At 34.5% G+C, this 23,982-nt stretch overlaps 1 protein-coding gene across 1 annotated transcript; it reads left to right on the top strand.

Annotated features, from left to right (window-relative positions):
• The first annotated feature begins 20,407 nt into the window (after positions 1–20,407).
• On the top strand, positions 20,408–21,193 carry LOC102595870 (NAC domain-containing protein 2-like). Its single transcript, XM_006366834.1, has one exon. The coding sequence runs from the start codon at positions 20,408–20,410 to the stop codon at positions 21,191–21,193; it is 786 nt and encodes a 261-aa protein (XP_006366896.1).
• Positions 21,194–23,982: the final 2,789 nt, after the last annotated feature.

Here is a 23,982-nt window from a genome sequence, read left to right as displayed (position 1 = left end):
CCAAGTACTCTCTCAACTGTATATACATGATACTCCTCAAAAATACATCGAGAGTTCATGACCCATGGGGGACTCGCGAGGTCCATTTATCGACACGGACGATCTCCACGTGTATGTGCGGATACTCGCGAGGTCCATATACCGACACGGACGATCTCCACGTGGCTGTGCGGACGATCTCAACGCACTATCATAAAATCAAACCATTTCCACACGGACGATCTCCACGTGCCCAAATTATAATCATACTTGATCTCAACACGGACGATCTCCACGTGTTAGACATTTACTCACAGTCAATCGCATGTCAATGCATGTGCACAATATGATATCAATAAAAGGGATATGCCTCTCAATCAAATATCAATATGATATGTAATCACCTCAGCTATCACAAGTATACAAGTTCAATAAAGAACACAATCACACATAATAAATCAAGTGATCAGTTAATCACATTGCATTTTATTACCCTTTTTTCATCATTAGAATTAATCAATGTGGACAATTCAATCCATCACCAAATCTCATTACCCCAAAATACATATTACAAGGATATACACGAATTCCATACACTTAACAAGGGTTTAGAAATCCACTTGCCTCAATCAATCAAGAATTCACCCCGTGACTTGAGTCTTCCCCTTCTGTTGGGCTTCCAAATCAATGCAATCTATTCAAATAAATCACCACAATAAGATTTTGAAAGTAACAACACCCGCATTATTATGTGTTTAGCCTTGACCTAAAAACTCACCCAACTCTATAATAAGTTTCTAAATCGTGATGCCAACCAATAGGTCAAATCTCATATTTTCTAAATTTCAAGGCTAGGGTCAAGTTCCAATATCTCCAAATATCATGTATATAATGATATTCATATGATGCAATGCACCTACTTATTTAATTATATGCATTAATATATCTAAACTTGAATCATAATATGAACTCTTAAGTGAAATGTATTAAAAATACCGTAAACTCGCGGTATATCACTCATCTTGAGCTAGGATTTATGGCCGATTGAAGTTGACCAAAACTCAACTTTTCCTAACTTAAACAAATTTCCAGATTTTTCATTATTTCCAAAAATGACTATTTCCAATTCTTAGCTTCTTCCTAGTTATTTCAAACTGTGAGATGTTAAAATATCTCCCCGTTGGGAGAATTCGTCCTCGAATGAGATTACTCTTACTAGGCTATAGGTGTCACAAGCAACAACTCAAACACCCAATCAAGCAATGCAATTGAAACATGCTAACTTACAAATTAAAGAGTACTAAGAAGAGAATTAGTACCTTGGTCTGAAATTTCTCCAGATTCGAAGAGATATGGATATCTCTTCTTCATATCCTCATCAGCTTCCCAAGTAGCTTCCTCAATAAATTGGTTCCTCCAAAGGACTTTGACTGATGCTACCTCTTTTGTTCTCAACTTGCGAACTTGGTGATCTAGAATCTAAACCAGAATCTCTTCATAAGATAGGCTATCCTTGATTCCAATGTCTTCAGTTTGTATGATCAATGAAGGATCACTCATGCACTTCTTCAACATGGAGATGTGAAACACCTGATGAACCGCGACTAACTCTTGTGGTAGCTCCAACTCATAAGCTACATTGCCAATCCGCTTGGATATTCAATAAGGTCCAATATATAGGGGACTAAGCTTTCCCTTCTTACCAAACCTCATAACACCCTTAATGGGTGAAACTTTTAAATACACCCAATCATCTACTTCAAACTCTAACTCTCTTCTCCTAACATCAGTGTAGGATTTCTGACAATCCTCTGCCATTTTCAACCTCTCTTGGATCACTTTCACTTTCTTCATAGCTTAATGAACTAAATCTGGTCCTATCAACCCTACTTCACCAACTTCAAACCATCTAATAGGAGATCTGCATCTTCTCCTATAAGGAGCTTCATAAGGAGCCATTTGGATGCTCGAGTGGTAACTATTATTGAAAGAAAACTCAATGAGAGGTAGGTGATCAACCCAATTCCCTTTGAAATAAATCACACGTGCCCTAAACATATCCTCTAAAGTCTGAATAGTGTGCTCTGCTTGCTCATCTGTCTGAGGATGAAATGTGCTACTTAAGTTAACCTTTGAACCCAAGCCTTTTTGGAATGACTTCCAAAACTGTGCAGTAAATTGCGCACCTCTGTCTGAAATAATGGAGACCAGAACCCCATGAAGTCTAACCACCTCTTGAAGATACAACTTAGCATAATCTTCTGTTGAATGGATAGACTTTACCGGCAAAAAGTGGGGTGATTTCATCATTCTATCGACAATCACCCAAATAGAATCATGCTACCTGCGAGACCTTGGTAAACCTGTGATGAAATCCATATTAATCATCTCCCACTTCCATTCCAGAAGTTCTATATTCTGAACCAAACCATCGGGCCTTTGGTGCTATACTTTAACTTGTTGGCAATTTGGACACTTAGCAACAAATTCTGCAATGCCTTTCTTCATACTATTCCACCAATACACCTCTCTCAAATCGCAATACATCTTTGTGGAACCCGGATGAATGGAGTATCTGGAGCTATGAGTTTCTTCCATGATCTTCTCTTTGAGTCCATCCACTATTGGTACACACAATCTTCCTTAATATCTGAACACACCTTCTCCCCCTTGTTCAAAAGATAACATTTTTTTCTTATGAACATTTGCCTTCAATTCAAGCAAAATTGGATATTGGTCTTGCTTTTCTTCACTTCTGACGCTAATGAAGATTCAGCCCCATTCATCACCACTACTCCTTCTGTGGAATCCATTAGTCGGAGTCCTAATCGTGCAAGTCTAGGCACATCTTTCGTTGACTCTCTCTTTTCTTCCTCAACATGGGCGGTACTACCTATAGACAACCTGCTCAAGGCATCATCAATAACATTAGCCTTACATGTGTGATAAAAATACTCATGTCATAATCTTTGAGTAATTCTAACCACCTCCTTTGTCTAAGATTAAGCTCTTTCTGAGTGAACACATACTGAAGACTCTTGTGATCAGTGAATACATCAACATGAACACTATATAACTAATGACGTCATATCTTCAAAGCGAATACTACAACAGCCAACTCTAAGTCATGGGTTGGGTAGTTCTTCCCATGAATTTTCAACTATTTGGAGGCATAAGTTATAACTTTGCCATTCTGCATCAATACACAACCCAAACCAACTCTAGATGCATCACAATACACCACAAAACCTTGAGTACCTTCTGGTAAGGTCAAAATTGGGGCAGTAGTCAACCTCTTTTTCAATTCCTGAAAGTTTTTCTCACATGCTTCAGACCATTAAATCTTCACTGTCGTTTGAGTCAACTTGGTCAAAGGGGATGAAATAGATGAGAACCCCTCCACAAACCTTCTATAATAGCCAACTAAACCCAAGAAACTCATAACATCAGTTGGAGATGTGGGTCTAGCCCAACTCTGAACTACCTCTATCTTTTGGGTATCAACTCTAATTCCATCACCGGAAACTATGTGGCCCAAGAACGCCACAGACTCAAGCCAAAACTCACATTTAGAGAATTTAGCTTATACCTCCTTATCTTTCAAAGTCTGAAGAACTATTCTTAGATGATTAGCATGATCTTCTTCATTCCTTGAATAGATTAGTATGTCATCAATGAAGATGATAACAAACATATCTAAATAAGGTTTAAACACTTTGTTAATAAGGTCCATGAACGTTGTAGGTGCATTAGTTAAACCAAACGGCATGACCAGAAACTCATAATGACCATAACGGATCCTGAATGCTGTCTTGGGAATATCACACTCCCTTACTTTCAACTGGTGGTAGCCAGATCTCAGGTCAATCTTAGAAAAACAAGAAGCACCCTGAAGCTGATTGAAAATATCATCAATTCTAGGAAGAGGATACTTGTTATTGATGGTAACCTTGTTCAACTTATGGTAATCTATACACATCCTAAGGGAACCATCCTTCTTTCTCACAAATAAGACTGGAGTGCCCCAAGGTGAGACACTTGGTCGAATGAAATCCTTATCTAGCAAATCTTTCAACTGCTTTTTAAGCTCTTTCAACTCTGCTGGTGCCATTCTATATGGCGAAATAGAGATAGGACGAGTATCTAGAAAAATATCTATGCCAAAGTTTATCTCTCTCTCAAGAGAGTCTCTGGGTAGATCATCTGGAAAGACTTTTGGAAACTCTTTTACTATAGGAACTGACTGAATGGGAGGTACCTCAACACTTGAGTCATTAACTCGAACTAAGTGATAGACACAACCCTTAGAAACCAACTTTCTTTCCTTAAGGTACGAAATGAATCGACCCTTAGGCACTATTGAACTACTTTTCCACTCTAAGACTGGCTCATTAGGAATCTGGAACTTGACAACTCGAGTTCTACAATCTATTGACGCATAACAGGCATGAAGCCAGTCCATACCTAGAATGACGTCAAAATCAACCATGTCTAACTCAATTAAATCAGTCATGGTGTCTTTGTGATTTATGGAAATGACACAATCACCATAAACTCCCTCAACAAGAATAGACTCCCCAACAGGTGTCGAAACACAAAAGGGTTCACAGAGTTTCTCACGAAGAACGTCAAAATTATTTGCAACATAAGGAGTCACAAAACATAAACTTGCTCCTGGGTCTAGCAAAGCATAAGCATCAAGAGTAAAGACTTTAATCATACCAGTGACAACATCTGGAGAGTTCTCTTGCTCTTGCCGACTGGTGATAGCATGTAGGAGGTTTGTTCCTCCGCTAGTACCGAAAGTATCCCATCTAGGTGCAGCTCTGTCTGGTGGAGCAACTCATGAAGACTGGGCTCTATTGCCCTGATTCCCATTACCTTGGCGGTTCTTAGGACATTTTCGCATGAAAGGCCTATTCTGACCACACTTGAAACAGTCAGTAGAGCCATCACGACACATCCCTGAGTGGTTCCTACCACACTTAGCACATGCAGGGATCTTAGAACCCCCTTGTGCCATACTACCTTGCGACTGTGCAGGTCTAGCTTTGAAATTCTGGGAATTCTGACTATTGTACTCACATTTGTTTCTGGGTGTAGGTGCACTAGCAGATGATGGTGCAGGTCCCTTCTACTTATGTTAAAAAGAAGACTAGTTCACATTACTCCTTTGCTGCCCAGATTCATTCCCTGATATCTTAACTCTCTTGTTCTTAAACTCTTCTTTGTCCTTTGGCTTGTCCTCCTCAACTTGTTGCACATGGATCATCAGCCTTGCTATGCCCATGTCACCTATTAGCATGGTTGCCTTACTTTTCTTATTTGACAGACGAGGAAACCCAACAATGAATAAATTCATCATGCTCCTCATGTCGGCAACCAGCTCTTTGCTTCTCTTAGCTCACGGGGAAAGAAACACCCCATGAAAGCACTCTAAAAAATAGTCCAACTCACAATCGGTCACGCGCAAGCACGAGTTAGAAAGAAACTATATAGCGATAAAATCTATCACACAAAATAACTATGAAAGAAGTGAGATAGTTCCTAAATGTTGCAGCCTCGTAATTATAGATGTGACGCACTTCACACCGATAACTAGGACTTTACAAACACGACTTCATAAAATCCCTAGGACTCTTGAACTCTGTGCTCTGATACCAAGTTTGTCATGCCCCGAGCCTATACCCTAGGCATGGCCAGCACTCGAGAACCATTCTGGCCCCAAGCGAACCCTTGGCCTGGCTTACTTACTCAATGGAAGAATTAAGCATAAGAGATATAGCTCATGCAATAACTTAAAAGATAATAACTTAGCCAAAATGGCAACTCAAGTCTTAAACGTATACAACTGAAATGAATAAGAGTAGAGAACTAATACTATATGTCTATGAAACCTCTAAAACAAAGACGGATGTCGGGACAGGACCCCCGATCATCCTAACAACTGAAAATTAGAAAGCAAGTGATAAAAAAGAGTCATTCGGAATGCAAGGAGGCTCACCAACTGACTCTGAGTGCTCAACCTGATCAACGAGGTGCTGGATGCTGATCTTGGTTACATGCGTCTGCATCATAAAATGATGCAGGCATCAGTACATTGAATGTACGAGTATGCGAGTTGGAATGCTAAACATACATAGGCTTGAAAAGATCTGAAAGGAACACTTACCTTGGCTCTTCTCAACTCATGAATAACTTAACTCAATATAAAGCAATAAAACACATGCAATATATGTAAAACTTGTAAAGCAGTGGAAAACAACTTAGTTCGTTAAAGAAATGCAATAACAAACTCAACATTACTTATATGATAAAGTAATATAGTTTCTGTGGGAGATTCTCTAATCGACAACCACCACTATGAGCCTAGGTAGTGATACAGCATCTTGCCCACGCTGCCAGAACTGTCCTATACTTTGTCGTCGTATAGAACGCCTTAACTAAGTGGATCCACCATTCTATGCTAAAAGCATCTCAAGGAGTCATCAAAAAAGTATGATCCTTTACTACCCATGATGGCTACATGGTTTATGGAGACTTGAGTTAATATATGAACTTGCATCCCCATATCGGTGCTCAATACTACCCAACATATACTTAGCTCATATGTTTTAAAAACAAACTTCTTTCTTTGGTTTAAGATAATTACTCAAAACTTAGCTTAAAAGCACTATTGGAATCGATGTTCCCCTTTCTTGCTCATATGTGAAAACATTTATAAACTCTTTGGGCATACATAGTTCCCTTATAGCTTTTTGAGAAATGAACTCAACTCTTTACTCTTTGCTTAACTTGAAACTTAAGTCTTAAAACAAAGTTAAATGTTTGTGAAAGACTTTTGAAAACTTTATAAACTGTGCTTTGACTTGCTTCTTAACTTCTAGACTTGACTCTTAACTTCTCTTGACTTTGATCTTAACGTTCCTTGAATTGGATTATGGATTAAAGGTTCATGATCTCATGTTATGGATGATTTCATGATGTTTAGATGTACCTTAGAGGGTTGGAATCAACTAGAAAACATAGGTACATTGCTAAGGAACAAGTACGAAAAGATGGGGAACGAATGGGGAGAACTGGCATCCATGGCGCTCTAAGAGGCGCGGGGCGCCAGCCCTCAAATTTCAGAGAACAAGTTGGGGCTCTCTGGCTAGCGTGGTGCCCCAAGGGTGAAAGTTCAGAGCCCCTTTTGGGGGGCGCTGGCTGGCGAGATGCCCCACCCCTATCCCTAGGTTTTTGACGACTTTTCTTGCTCATTTTTCATCTCTAAACTTCAATTATTCTTTCCCCAAACAGTTAGAATCATTTGTATCCTCAATATACATCAGATTCTACTCAATATACACAACTAACAACATGAATCAGTCTCAAGAAAACTCCAACAACACAACCCACAAGAATTCAAAGGAAATTCATCAAGAACTCAAGGATTTACTTTCAAATCTAATAACTTCGCTGAAATTGAATCATGATTGGCGTGTGGGTGAAATAACCCAATGCTATGTGATCTCACATACCTTGTAGGGATCACCCCCGACGAAATCCACAAGCTAAATCCTTACGAACGACGATCTTTGGCTCTTTTCTCCTTTCTTATCCTCTTGCGTTCTTCTCCAAAAACCCTAACTCTATTTTTCAAAGGCGTAAACTGAATCCTATCTGTTTAGACCATAAAAATATTACCAAAATGAATTAATTAAGTTGGGTAAGCAAAATACCAAACTACCCTTCTAAAATCCGGATTGGACTTTCCTTTTTCGAACAGCCCAACTTCCAAAGGGCATAATTCACTCATACTAACTCGGAATCGCGCAAACTTGGCGGCATTGGAAAGATTAATACAAGATATTTTCAACCATATCTGGAAGTACACCTAAATAATCTTGAGCTAAGAGATATGACCGTTTGAATTTGACCAAAACTCAACTTTTCCTAACTTGAACAAATTTCCAGATTTTTCATTATTTCCAAAAATGACTATTTCCAATTCTTAGCTTCTTCCTAGTTATTTCAAATTGCGAGATGTTACACTTTTTGAGGAGTCTTCTACAAATTCTAATAAGTTGTTTCAAGACCCGAGCAAGTGAGTATGAGAGTGAGGAGAATGTATTCATGAGTCTACTTTGTCATCACGAGACCCTTCACATCATGAACCATAACTTTTGAATTTGTAATTCACATTCAAGAGAGAGTTAAGAGTAGAGTTCAAGAAAGTCTTTGAGTTCAATTGTGAATCCTTTGAGATCAACTATTGATTCGAGCTACGCTTTGAGAAAGTAAGTATAACGAGAAGAGTCGTATACACGAGTTCCATATCGTTATGTAGACCCTTGAGTCGAGTCGCTCATGCTCATAATTTCGGATGAACTCCAGAAGTTCAGTATCTTTGAGAGGAGTAGTATCTTCAAGTTCTAAGTCTTGAGTATAGAGTTCATAATACTTTTGAGGATTATATTTCTAATCATGGGACTACTACATGTTACCCATGAATCCCTTGAGTTGAGTTGTTCATGCCCATAATTCCGCATGAACCCTTTAAGTCAAGCAGTCTTAAGATGAGAAGTATCTTTGAGTCATTGAGTTGAGTAGTTCATGCTCATAATTCCGCATGAACCCTCTGAGTTGAGCATTCTTGAAATGAATAGTATCATTGAAGTTCTTGAGTTCCAAGTATTGAGTTCTATCCATGGTTATTGAAAACGTTGAATTGAGTCGTTCGAACTTCACACCCATAATTCGGTAGAAACCCTATTTTACGAAGTCTTTTACAGAATCTTTAAACTTGTTTTAAGACTTGAGTTTTGAGTTGAGTAAAGAGTGAAGTTCATTTCTTCAAAAAAAATATGGGGACTATGTATTCCCAAAGAGTAAAATGTTTACACATTTAAACAAGAAAGGAAACTGAGATTTCCAAAAGAGCATCTGAGCTAGTTTTCAGTAAAGAGTAAACGCTTTCACAATTAAGCAAGAGAGGAAACACTGATTTCGCAGAGAGCCTTCAGGCTAGTTTTTAAGTAATTATCTCAAACCACAGAGTTGTGTTTTTAAACATATGAGCTAGTATATTTTAGGAGTAGTATTGATCACCGATATAGGGGAGAGTTCAAACAGTTCCCAGCCCCTATAAACCGTGTAGCTAGCATGGGTAGAAAAGGGTCATACTTTTTAGATGATTCCTTAGTATTTTTTAGAATATACTAGTGGATCCACTTAGTAGTTAGGTTCTATACCCCCGACAAGGTATAGGACGGCCCTGGCAGCGTGAGGCAAAACTTTGTACCATCACATAGCTCACAGTGATGGTTGTCGATTAGAGAACCTCCCACAGTTATATATTGTATTCTTATATACAGAGAGTTTACCTTTTATTTTCATATACAAGAAGAGTTTATCTTGTATCCTTGCATACAAACAGAGTTATTTTGTATTTTTCAATACATTGAGTTACTTTTTACTATTTTAAAAGTGTTTCATATATTGCATATGTATTGTTGCTTTATATTGAGTTGAATATCCAGAGTTGAGTACCAGAGTCGAGTATCTTATTGTTGAGATTGAGCCTTATTTCACTCAGTTGAATATCTTATAATTGAGTTGAGCCTTATTTCACTTAGTTGAATATCTTATCATTGAGTTGAACCGTATTTTCTCTGAGCTGAGTTGAACTATGTTTCTTTGATTTGAGTTGAGTGAGTTAAGTTGAGTTGAGTTGAGTGAGTTGAGAAGAGGTAACTATGTTTTTATTCCACCAATTCAAGCTTATGTTATGCTTTAGAATTCCCCTTACATGCTCGTACATTCCATGTACTGAGCCATTTGGCCTGCATCGTTTCATGATGCAGATACAGGTACTCAGGATCATCATAAGGCTCTTCGTTGATACCGCATGTAGTTCTAGTTAGCTATCGTGAGCCTCATTGCTTCCGGAGGGTTCCACTTGTACTTTCAATTATATCTGTTGTTAGGATGGCATGGGTCTTGTCCCGACTTCCATCTTTGTTAGTTAGAGGCTTCATAGATAGACAATAGAGCTTCAGAAGTCTGTTCATTTATTTTGTTAAATGTTTTAAAGACTTAAGTCACCTATTTATGGCGAGTTGAATATATTTTTTAATTCAAAGTTATCTATTCAGTATTGTTCAGATTATCTTAAAGTTGAGTATTCGAATTTATTCAGTTTTTAAGCTTTTGCATGCTTACCTTAGTCTGCCTCTTGTAGTCAGTCAGGATGAGGGTTCGTTTGGGGACCAGCAATGGTTCTTGAGTGTCGTCCACGTTCAAGATGTAGACTCCGATCGTGACCTAGACAAAGTAATGTGCTACCTTCTCTAACTTAGGATACCATTTATCTATTTCCTCTTTTTTGAGTTTTTAGCTTTATTATTTTTATTAATCAATTTATTTAATAATTAAATTTTTATTATTGCATCTAATTATATCCCATGAGTTACAAAAAAAACCTATACCTATTTGCATTCTCTACTTAAGTAACATATCTCATCAACTTCTCTCCCTAATTTTTTAATGCTTAACCCATCTATAAATAACACTTAAATATAGAAATGCTAGATGCTCATTTCTATTTTCTCCCCTTTTATTTTTATCTTAGTTAAAAAATGTGTTGGCTTTCAATGAAATCATTGTCTTTTGATTCTTCATTTTAATTTTTGTTGGTTTTCTTTTCTATTTATTAGATATGTTAATAAACTAAATTTTGTTTGATTGATTTTCAGTAACACTTGGATGTGAAGGAAGACAGTAATTAGGGTATCCAATTTCACCAAATTACTGAAGCATTTGAGGTAAGTTTTTTATTTTATCACCAAAAAAATTTTATTTTATCACCAACTTATAGAGATCGAAGAAATATTCTAGCATTTTTCAATTATTTCTCTGTTCATTTATGTATTTATTTGCCTACTCTATGATTAATAAATTTTGATTATTTTAGTATATATTTAAATTCTTTTCGGCTGAAATTACTGAAAATTATAGTTCTAATTATTATTATTTATACTTTAAAAAAATTCTACTTTTCATTTTCATTGATTTCATATAGAATGGTTATGCTTTTTAACTATATTTGTTGCCTTTTTTTTAGCTTCAATTGCTTGAATTATGCTTCGCGAGTAAAAAATTTATGATGTTTTCTTTCTTCTTTTTTAGTTTCATTATTTTTTATTGTGTTTTTCTTATGTCGTGCAGGTTGATTAATATGTGTATTTGTTGTACTTGAATTATTTTATTTTGAGATTATTGTTAAGTTGAATTGACATTTGTTGTAGTAATTATTATCTATAGAACATTTGAAACCTATCATACAGAATTGTAATTGATACGTCATTACGTTTTGAATGAAGTTTGGTTGCAAAAAAAATGAATCACTACAAAATTATTTCATGTCAAAATGAAATAGAGGTCAGTTAATTTTATATTGTATTATTTGTTTTTATTTATTTTACTTTTTGTGTAAACCATATATAAGGAAACGGCTATTGAAGGAATGAAGGACAATTATTTTTATATTTGAAAGATTTTTAAAATTTAATTTCTTTATACCTAAACAATATGAAGGGAAAAAACTTTTGAAAGTCGACTTTGTTCTGTTGTGGAGATTTTTTATTTATTTATTTGTGATTAGAACTATGGAGCGAGAGAACTACAAAGAATATTGAATATCTTATTGTCATGTATTTTTTGAAATTTTATATTCTATTCGTAATTACAGTTTTATAATAAAATTTTATGGAAATCTAGATTGAGCACATATATAAAAAAGGTATTATTTAATTTAAACCTACATTATTAGAAATTATTTATAAAAGAAAATATTTTTTTTACGAATACAAATTTGATCTAGCTAACAAGTTCATATTTTTTCATCCAACTAGCCTTTATTATTATTATTATTATTATTATTATTTTTATTATGATGATGATGATGATGATATTAATAGACATATTTTTATTGTTGATATTAATAAGTATCATGGTTCTGCATTGTAACACCTCGCTAAGTAAAAGAGCTATAATTAGAAAGAGTCATTTTTGGAAAGAATGGAAAATGTAGAAATTTGTTTAAGTTATGTTGAATTTGAGTTTTGGGTCAACTTCAAACAACCATAACTCTTAGCTCGGGATGATTTAGGTGTGCTACAAGATACCGTAGGAAAGATCTTTGAATTATGTTTCCAACGCCACCGAGTTTGTGCGATTTCAAGTTTGTATATTGGAGATATGCCCATTTGAAGTTGGGTTGTCTAGATAAGGAAAGTTAAAGCCGGACTTTTAAGGGATATTTTGGTCGTTTCCATACCCAATTGATTTAATTCAATTTTTAATGAATTAAATAAGTTCAAAACTGAATTGGTTCCGTTTGCACAATTGAAAATTCACTCTAGGGCTCAAGAGAGAAGAACTCAAGAGAGAAGAGAAGAGCAAAAATCAAGATTTCGTCATCTTCGTGAGGAATTGATTGTGGATTTGATCAAAGATTTGATCCTACAAGGTATGTGAGACTTTCAAAACTTTGGGTTCATTCACCCACGTGCCAAACATGTTTAATTCAGCGTGATTTCGTCCTAAAAATATTGGAAGTTTGAATGTTCATGATGGGTGTTCTTGAATTTGGGTTGAGATTGAGGAGTTCTTGAGAGTTTAATTTCGATTATTAGAGTTGCTTTGAGTTAGATTCTTGTGTGTATGTATTGAAAGTGATTTTCGGACTTTGTGGGCTGGCACAGCGCGCCAGCAGTGTGCCAGGTCCGTCCGTCCGCTCCCACTCGTTTTTCATCGTTTAGCCCATTTAAGTCCTTCTATGATGTACTAACACTTCATATTGATTCTAACTACTCTAAATGACTTCTTAACATCTAGAAATCATCCATAAATGTCAATCATAACCTTGAATCCATATATTCAAATTCAAGGAAAGTTAAGAGCCAAGTCTAGAAAGTTCATAGAGTCTTTTCAAGAAGTCTTTGACAAATGTTTTAAACTTTTTTTAAGACTTGAGTTTTGAGTTAAGTAAGGGTAACAAATGAAGTTCATTTCTTCAAAAAGAGTATATGGGAACTAAGTATTCTCAAAAGAGTAAATGTTTTCACATTTAAACAAGAGAGGAAACACTGATTTCAAGAGAGTTTTTGTGCTAGTTTTTGAGTAATTATCTCAAAACCACAGAAAGAGTTTTCATTTTTAAAACATATGAGCTGAGTATTTTGAGAGTAGTATTGAGAACTGATGTTGTAACGACCCAAACCGGCGTTATTTAGGAAAAGAAAAACTTTGGGAAATTACTGGGCAACTGTCCCGCCAAGGCTGGCCAGATGCCGCTAAGGCGGCGGCGCCACGACAGGGTAAGCTGGTGCCAGAGCAGGATAGGCGAGACATAACGTGAAACCTTATTTTCTCCTTCTTCCTAAAACACCTCATTTAGACGTAAACCACCCTAGAAACCCCCCAAAAGAAACTCTAAGCTTGGGAAAGAAGGAGAAGGAGATTTCTAGCATAAGGAGATAGATGGATTGCAGATTCGTGGTTAAATTCACAGGGTAAGCTGGTGCCAGTTGCTTGGCGCCCAGGTAGGCTAGGTTTATTAATTGAGTAGTTATAAATATGTGCCTACTGCGTAGTATAATGATAATCAATGGTAGGATTTATGTGTAGGCCTTTGAGAACCGAATAAAAGATGATTAAATCGTAGGAAGAGGCCTTAGACGATGAACTAGAGCTAAAATGGTCAAGTTATTGTCTTAGTCATATATATTGATGAATACTTCATTGTGATGGTTGTGATTTCATGTTGTGTGACGGATGTTTGTTCTTGCTTCATTATAATATGTGTATGTATGTGAATGTTGCATTATTAATCATACTAATTGTAAATGAGATAGATGAATGATGAATGCCATGAATCGTGACTTGATTGTATGATTAAGAGAATATACTTGTGACAGTGGTTGTGGCTTGTTGATTGGATCGGGTGTTGTGTTCCGACATACTAACTTGGATCGGTTGCCAAATAATGGCATAAACATGGGGTCGGTTGTCACGTCCAGCACACTAACTTGGATTGGGTACCACGTACCAGTATGCTAACAGTTTGAGTGTGAGTTCCATGAGAGGACCATTGACTTGACATAATTATGTAATTGGAGAATTGTGAAATTATACATTGTTCGTAAGTGATAATTGATGTTGTTTTCCACGGAGTTGTTAAATGATTATGATGACCTATATATGATTGTTCTACTATGTTGAGTAAACTGATTAAGTATCTCGTTGTTGAATGAACCGGAAAGGACAAGCCCAAACCGGGATATGATACGGTATGTGGGGATTCAAGGGTTCAAGAGTTGCTAATGTTCGAGTAAAAGGTTGTCCATGTGTTGCGAGGGCGAGAAGTGGAGGTAGCGTACATGATGTAAATACTTAGGTAGATTTCACCTTAGAGAGAGGGATTCCTGGTTGGTAGTTATAAAGCTTGTAATAATGTACCATGTGGCCAAGGCTGGGTAAAATGAAGAGAAAGTAAGGGTATGTCGTGAGTGGTTAGTCGGAATACTTGTTGTTGTATTTGTTGACTCTTCTATGTGTTAGAATGGTTAGGCTATGCTCAAGAACCTAGTAAGTAGGTTGACTGAGAAGGTGGTTAGTAGTAAGAGTACCAGTGCAATTCTAAGGTATGACGAGAGAGGGTAACGGTGGAGAAACGAGTGGTTTATTGCATGTTCTTGCTAGTTAAATTTTTATATTATGCGGTGGGCATCGGGTTGACCGATGATGCCTACCAGTAAGTGTGGTTTTGTACAAATACTTTTCTTGTTATGCCTTTTTGGCATAGTCTGGATGCAGGGTCGGTGTTGTTTCATTAGGTGAAGACGAAGAAATTCTCCAGCAGCTTCTATTTTCCTTCCGCATGGTGGGAGCTGTGTCTTTTCATTAATTTATCATGTTTGTACTCTTAGTAGCTCTTGTACCTGTTTAGACTAGATCCTTAAGGGTGTTAATTACTTTACAAGTCTTAACCTAAAATTGTTTAAAACGTTATTATTTATAAAATCTTGTTATTGCATTTATCTTCATTTTCTTTAATTTTCCGCATATTTGACAATTGGGATATGACGGTTCTCCTACTTAGGTGGTAGTATGTACGTGCCCGCATGGCCCGGTGGGTTGGGTCGTGACAGACGTGGGGACGAGTTCATAACAACTCAATGTCTCCATAAACAATGTAGTCATCGTGGGTAGAAAGGGTCATACTTTTTAGATGATTCTTTAGTGCTTTTTAGCATAGACTAGTGGATCCACTTAGTTGAGGCATTCTATATCCCGGCAAGTTATAAGACAATTCTGACAGCGTGGGCGAGAGTTGTATCATCACTTTAGCTCATAGTCATGTTTGTCGGTTAGAGAAACTCCTACAGAATTATATTTCTTTACTATATATGTATATTAAGTTGTTACTTACTGTTTTAAATGCTTTATATAAACTGTATCTTTACTATTGTTTATTTATCCATTGAGTTGAGTATCCATGAGTTGAGTAGAGTTGAGGTAAGTGTTTCTTTCAGAATTCATTTCAAGCCTATGTCATGTTTAGTTTTCCCCTCACATGCTCATACATTCAATGTACTGATGTCATTTGGCATGCATCGTTTTATGATGCAGATTGAGGTAATCAGGATCAACATCCAGCGCCTCGTTGATCCAATCGAGAATCTCAGAGTCTGTTGGTGAGCCTCTTTACTTTCCGGATGATCCCTTTGGTTATGTTTTGTTTTATTGCTTTTGGCTACTTCAGTTGTTAGGATGATCGGGGGTCTTGTCCCGACATCCCTCTTAGTATCTAGGGTCTTCATAGACAGTTAGATTTAAGTTCTTTAGTCATATTCATTCGGTTATTTGTTTTAAGACTTGAGTTTGCCTTATTGTCTAGTTGAATGTTTTCTTTATAACATTCTAGTTTTTATATAAGTTTATCTTTGTTAAGTTAAGTCTTCCGTTGAGTAGTAAGCCAAGCCAAGGATTCTCTTGGGGCCAACAATGGTTCTCGAGTGCCAGTCTCGCCCAGGGTGTAGGCTCGGGGGTGACATGCATCTTTTATCTTTCAAATTAATTTTAACTAAAATAATGTAGCATAAATTCATTTTATTTTTTTACGAAATAACCCGCGAAGCGCGGTTGAATTCCTTAGTTGAGAAAATAAATCAATAAGAAGTGAAAGTCGCAATACTGAAACTTTAATGTCGGACATAAATGAGATGCAACGCCGAAGCTTAAAACAAATAACCCATAGACTAAGAATGTCTTAGTCCGAAAATATGGACAAGAACAATAGAGGAATTTTACATCCTGAAAGAATAGCTCATGCTTGAATTCGAAGTTAGACGTTCCTAATTGAAGTCTCGAATCAGCTATTGAGAGACGTCATGTACTCAACAAGGAAAGAATAGGTGCATTATCAATACACATACCACAATATAAATGTAAGCAATTTACCACAATATAGTAATACAAATCCACACATATAACACAATCCTCTAATGTGAGTCACATATCATGAAGAAAGAAAACTATATTCTTCAAGCAGTATAACAAAAAACATGCACTCTAAAAAATTGATTTTAGTGATTTGGAGGGAAAGTCAAATTAAAATTTGTCCAATTCTCTTTTTGTCTTGCCATGTGTTTTTTTTTATTATGCCACCAATTGGCTTAATGGGGAGGTTTTTCCCTCTCCTTTTAGGTTTTAATAGTCTTAGGATAGTTGTAATATAAAGAGAAAGCTTTCACACTGGTGGGAGAAGACATCTTTTAGGTTCTTTTAAAGTCTACCTCATTTAGTCTATTTAATTGAGTATGTCTAATTTAATATTATATATCACAAGGACTTGGACTTAGGGATTGGGCTGAGCCAGATCAGATCTTTAATTAAATTTAAAGATTCCTATTTCGTAATTTTGTAATTTCGTAATTTATTTTGAATCTAATATTTAAATTTTAAATTAAACAAAAAAAATTACCTTTTCAGAAAGGAAACAAGTAAAGGTTACATTTGTTCAAAAAATGAGTGACTCTTCATGAAAAATCTCCTTATTAGATTTAATTTATCAATACGAAACATTTCCAAAAGTAGTATGCAATTGCATATATGTTTTATGCTTTGTTATATCCATACAAAGAAATGTTTGCCATCCCTTAAAGAATATATATCCAATAACTATAGTGATCTTTCACGCTTCAAAGCTTTAATTTCTTTATTATTTTTCTCAAATAGTCGATAGATTTGAAAAATTATAATACCAACCAATAATCACTTGTTCGTACTTTTCAGACTTATAGTTTGTATACTTTATAACCAATACTCCCTCCGTCTCATATTAGATGAACATTTTACTAAATATATTTATCGTATACTACTTGATCACTTACTATATCAAGATATAATTAAAAAAAAATTCTATTTTAACCCTATAATTAATATGTGTTTAAACAAATTTTGAAGATCCAATTTTTTTTCCAGGAGGCCAACTAATATGAACAAAGGAAAAAAGGTAAAATTAATCAATCTATTAATGATTTCTTAGTTACGGTATAAAATTAAAAAATGTCCATCTAATATGAGACGTGAGAGCATTATTCACTTCCCAAAACAATTAATATTAATTTTATTTTAATTTTGTAAAATAAAAAATTTCTACTTTTACTCACAATCAACTACTATAATAAAGACATGTTGCCTGCATTTTTAATGTGAAAATAATCAAAAATAAACACGATATTTAAAAAAAAAATATAGAAAAGGGTCAAATTGCCACGTGTCTTTAAAAGACTTGAATGGATTTGTCGGTTGTTCTACCAGAAATATCCCCAAAAGAAAACTAAACTTTCACTTTAGGAAATTTTCGTACAAATTATCGTAACCACTTGCGCGAGGTAATCAGGATCAACATCCAGCGCCTCGTTGATCCAATCGAGAATCTCAGAGTCTGTTGGTGAGCCTCTTTACTTTCCGGATGATCCCTTTGGTTATGTTTTGTTTTATTGCTTTTGGCTACTTCAGTTGTTAGGATGATCGGGGGTCTTGTCCCGACATCCCTCTTAGTATCTAGGGTCTTCATAGACAGTTAGATTTAAGTTCTTTAGTCATATTCATTCGGTTATTTGTTTTAAGACTTGAGTTTGCCTTATTGTCTAGTTGAATGTTTTCTTTATAACATTCTAGTTTTTATATAAGTTTATCTTTGTTAAGTTAAGTCTTCCGTTGAGTAGTAAGCCAAGCCAAGGATTCTCTTGGGGCCAACAATGGTTCTCGAGTGCCAGTCTCGCCCAGGGTGTAGGCTCGGGGGGTGACATACATCTTTTATCTTTCAAATTAATTTTAACTAAAATAATGTAGCATAAATTCATTTTATTTTTTTACGAAATAACCCGCGAAGCGCGGTTGAATTCCTTAGTTGAGAAAATAAATCAATAAGAAGTGAAAGTCGCAATACTGAAACTTTAATGTCGGACATAAATGAGATGCAACGCCGAAGCTTAAAACAAATAACCCATAGACTAAGAATGTCTTAGTCCGAAAATATGGACAAGAACAATAGAGGAATTTTACATCCTGAAAGAATAGCTCATGCTTGAATTCGAAGTTAGACGTTCCTAATTGAAGTCTCGAATCAGCTATTGAGAGACGTCATGTACTCAACAAGGAAAGAATAGGTGCATTATCAATACACATACCACAATATAAATGTAAGCAATTTACCACAATATAGTAATACAAATCCACACATATAACACAATCCTCTAATGTGAGTCACATATCATGAAGAAAGAAAACTATATTCTTCAAGCAGTATAACAAAAAACATGCACTCTAAAAAATTGATTTTAGTGATTTGGAGGGAAAGTCAAATTAAAATTTGTCCAATTCTCTTTTTGTCTTGCCATGTGTTTTTTTTTATTATGCCACCAATTGGCTTAATGGGGAGGTTTTTCCCTCTCCTTTTAGGTTTTAATAGTCTTAGGATAGTTGTAATATAAAGAGAAAGCTTTCACACTGGTGGGAGAAGACATCTTTTAGGTTCTTTTAAAGTCTACCTCATTTAGTCTATTTAATTGAGTATGTCTAATTTAATATTATATATCACAAGGACTTGGACTTAGGGATTGGGCTGAGCCAGATCAGATCTTTAATTAAATTTAAAGATTCCTATTTCGTAATTTTGTAATTTCGTAATTTATTTTGAATCTAATATTTAAATTTTAAATTAAACAAAAAAAATTACCTTTTCAGAAAGGAAACAAGTAAAGGTTACATTTGTTCAAAAAATGAGTGACTCTTCATGAAAAATCTCCTTATTAGATTTAATTTATCAATACGAAACATTTCCAAAAGTAGTATGCAATTGCATATATGTTTTATGCTTTGTTATATCCATACAAAGAAATGTTTGCCATCCCTTAAAGAATATATATCCAATAACTATAGTGATCTTTCACGCTTCAAAGCTTTAATTTCTTTATTATTTTTCTCAAATAGTCGATAGATTTGAAAAATTATAATACCAACCAATAATCACTTGTTCGTACTTTTCAGACTTATAGTTTGTATACTTTATAACCAATACTCCCTCCGTCTCATATTAGATGAACATTTTACTAAATATATTTATCGTATACTACTTGATCACTTACTATATCAAGATATAATTAAAAAAAAATTCTATTTTAACCCTATAATTAATATGTGTTTAAACAAATTTTGAAGATCCAATTTTTTTTCCAGGAGGCCAACTAATATGAACAAAGGAAAAAAGGTAAAATTAATCAATCTATTAATGATTTCTTAGTTACGGTATAAAATTAAAAAATGTCCATCTAATATGAGACGTGAGAGCATTATTCACTTCCCAAAACAATTAATATTAATTTTATTTTAATTTTGTAAAATAAAAAATTTCTACTTTTACTCACAATCAACTACTATAATAAAGACATGTTGCCTGCATTTTTAATGTGAAAATAATCAAAAATAAACACGATATTTAAAAAAAAAATATAGAAAAGGGTCAAATTGCCACGTGTCTTTAAAAGACTTGAATGGATTTGTCGGTTGTTCTACCAGAAATATCCCCAAAAGAAAACTAAACTTTCACTTTAGGAAATTTTCGTACAAATTATCGTAACCACTTGCGCTTGAAAATAAGGAAATAAAGTAACTTGAAAAGTAGTAATTAAGTAACTTTAGTTAGTTCAATTACGGTTATAGTAGTAATTTAGGAAATAAAGTAACTTGAGTTTGTTAAGTAATTTGAGTTTTTTCCATTAGGGTAATAAGATGTGTATAAATAGATAACTATCTTTGTTTAGACATCATAATTCACATAATTAGTATAGCTAGGTTAATTCTGGATCAAGAATCAATGTCGAAGCAAATGGGAATACGTTTTCATCCTACTGATACGGAGCTAATCAACTATCTTAAGAGGTTTTTCAAAGGCGAATTATCATTGAATCAACAATGTCCTATCCAATTTGCGGATATATATGGAGATCAACCACCATGGGAGATATTTGGAGCAAATTCTGAAGAGAAGTTTCGTTACTTTATTACTCCTTTGAAGAAGCGGAAGATTAAAGATAAAAGGTTTTGTCGAACTTGTGCTAAAGGGACGTGGAAAGGGCAAACCGGAGAAGATCTTATAAGGAGAAATCGTATGGGTCTTGTGGTAGGGTTTAAGAGAAATTTTAAGTTTGAAACAAGTGAGTGTGGCCAAAATAAAACTTGGTTGATGATAGAATATCGTGTTGCGGACAGTTTCTTTAAGGAAAACAATCATATTGTTAAAGAAGATTTTGTAGTGTGTCGAATCAAGAAGAAGCTATCGATGGATAAAGAGAAGAATGTGGATCATGTTATGGATGCAGAAGATGGAGATGTTGCGGAGGTTATTGATCCTATGTTGCTGCTTGAACCTAATGATAATAACGACTACTCCACAACGGAAGATCAAGTTAGAGTTTGTGAGGCAACAACTTCCGAATATGATGTTCAAAACAGTAGTACAATGGAGAAGAGAAGGACAACGTTGGAAGTACAAGAAGGCCACAGAGTTGATGATATTAGAAGTGAGGAAGATATGTATAGAACATTCGAGGACATCCTTGTTGATATTCCTGATGATTGGTTGCAGCATTCATTAATTTGAAAAGAAATTGTATATATATAGTTCAATTTTGCCCATATATACATAATGTCGATGTTCTGATTATTAATATTTCAAGAATTTTGCTAACCTGTTTTCATGTATATATTTCTGATCTTCGTATGTCTATGCTGTCTCTTTTTTAGTTTAATCCTAGCTCCATATAATTAGTGGGTACAACGAATTAAAGAAGTAATATATTACTTTGATCGATCTTGAGATTTATTTGAATGTTGTTATTTCTGTGTTGGAAGAGAACCTTTACTCTTAGAGAATGGATATATAGTAGGAATTCATAAAACTGATATTAGTTGTGTCTCAAAAGAAATTGTGATTACAAATATTGAGCAACAAGGTTGTTAATATTTTCCTATAGCCCAATAGGTGAATGCATGATATATTTAAATCTTTTCAATCAATCCAAACATAGATATTTTTAACCCTTTTCCGTTTATAATTAAATTGGAACAAGTGATTTAACAACTTTATTCTCATCACAAATGATGACTTGTTTATTCGATATCTATCCATTAGTATAATTATTGTAATTAATTAATTCCATCCATTAGTATATATTATACAACGTCAAAATGAAGTCATGAAGAAAGCAAGGTAACGGTTAATGTTTCAAGCCAATTTGATGGACCAAGAATTTCAAGTTTGTTAAATCAAGTTAAATAAGAGAAAGGGTTCTTCAAAAAGTGTATGTAAGCTAAATTAATAAGCTAAATCAATGTTGTAATGTACATTTTAAACTATATTTTTATAATGTAAATTAAGTAATTGTACTTCTGAAATAGTCGTATAAAATTAAGTAATTAATTAGAATCAATGTCGAAGCAAATGGGAATACGTTTTCATCCTACTAATAATGAGCTAATCAACTATCTTCAGAAGTTTTTCAAAGGCGAATTATCATTGAATCAACACTGTCCTATCCAGTTTGCGGATATATATGGAGTTCAACCACCATGGGAGATATTTGGAGCTAATTCTGAAGAGAAGTTTCGTTACTTTATTACTCCTTTGAAGAAGCAGAAGATTAAAGATAAAAGGTTTTCTCGAGCTTGTGCTAAAGGGACGTGGAGAGGGCAAACCGGAGAAGAACTTATATAAGGAGGAATCGTATGAGTCATGTGGTAGGGTTTAAGAGAAATTTCAAGTTTGAAACAAGTGAGTGTGGCTAAAATAAAACCTGGTTGATGATAGAATATAATGTTGCGGATTGTTTTTTTAAGGAAAATATTCATATTGTTAAAGAAAATTTTGTAGTGTGTCGAATCAACAAGAAGATGAATTATAAAGAGAAGAACGTGGATCATGTTATGGATGCACAAGATGGAGATGTTGCGGGTATTATTGATCCTATGTTGCTTGAAGCTAATCATTATAACGACTACTACAATGGAGAAAAGAGGGACAACGTTGGAAGTACAATAAGGCCACCGGAGTGATGATAGTAGAAATGATGAATTTCAGGAAGAGATGTATAGAACATTTGAGGACATTCCTGATGATTGGTTACAACATTCATTCGTTCAACAAGATATATAATAAACAGTTCATTAAATGGATTATTCAGTTGAATAAAAATTGTATATATATAGTTCCATTTTAATTTGCCCCTATACATGTCGATGTTCTGATTATTGATATGTTCTTCATGCAGTAAGAATTGTGCAAGCCTGTTTCAATATTTATCTCTTATTTCTCTTGCTATGCCAATTTTACCAGAAGTACATGTAGAAGAGCAATTCGTGTTTAATTTAAAACCAACATTAGGAGGACAATATACTAATTACTATCAAATAATTAATAATAATAGTATTTAGTTCCTCTGATAGTATATGTAATATTCTAGTCAAACGGGTAACATTTAGTATCAACAATATAACATTTGTGTAGTAGTAATAATATAGTATTTGCATTCCCAAAAATTAAAAAAAAAAACTTGAAATAGAAAAATACATGTACGTGTAGATATGAGCGTGACTTTGATTGAGAGATAATTAATATTATGAACGGAAGGTGATCTATGGATTCCCAAGTTTTAGCTACAATAAAATACCAAACATCTACTTCATCTTGGCTATATAGCTAAAAATTGCCTAATTACGCGTTGTTGTTATAGTTTTAGTTGACGTAGATATTCTTATTTGTACACTTCGCATGCTTTTATCAATTTATACACTTCGGGATTCAATTATTTTTTTGGTTAAAACGAGTAGCAATTTCGATTGGAAAGATGGTAAACAATCCCCTAAATCATGAAATAATATCTCATTAGTGTTACATACCAAATATAACTTCCTCCGTATTAACAACACAATTCTTTCTGGCTTCATGATATCGATGAGTGTAATTAAAAAAAATCAATTGTTTCTTCGTTCATGATACAAAAGGTATACGATACATTGAATTCATGTCTTTTTTTGTGTTCTAAACCAATCAGATCGAATTACTTTTAGATGAATTATGTAATTTTTTGGAATTATTGAAGACTGATTCAAAGTATGACCTGGACAATCTAGGGGTGTTCACGATTTGGATAAAAATCAATTTAAACCGAAAAATCAAACCAAACCGATAAACTAAAACCGATTTTATTTGGGTTTGGTTTGGTTTGATTTTAGATTTTTGAAAACCGGTAGTAATTGGTTTGGTTATGATTTTATTTGAAAAAACTGAAGAAATAACCGAACCAAACCGATGAATTATATACATATATTTTATTAATATACATACTTAATATATTATTTTTATAAACAATTTTAAAGATCTTATATATGTTT

This window comes from Solanum tuberosum, unplaced genomic scaffold (assembly GCF_000226075.1).
Source record: "Solanum tuberosum cultivar DM 1-3 516 R44 unplaced genomic scaffold, SolTub_3.0 scf00671, whole genome shotgun sequence".
Taxonomy (NCBI): domain Eukaryota; kingdom Viridiplantae; phylum Streptophyta; class Magnoliopsida; order Solanales; family Solanaceae; genus Solanum; species Solanum tuberosum.
The sequence above is the reverse complement of the archived record's forward strand: the minus strand, read 5'-3'. Positions and strand labels throughout refer to the sequence as shown.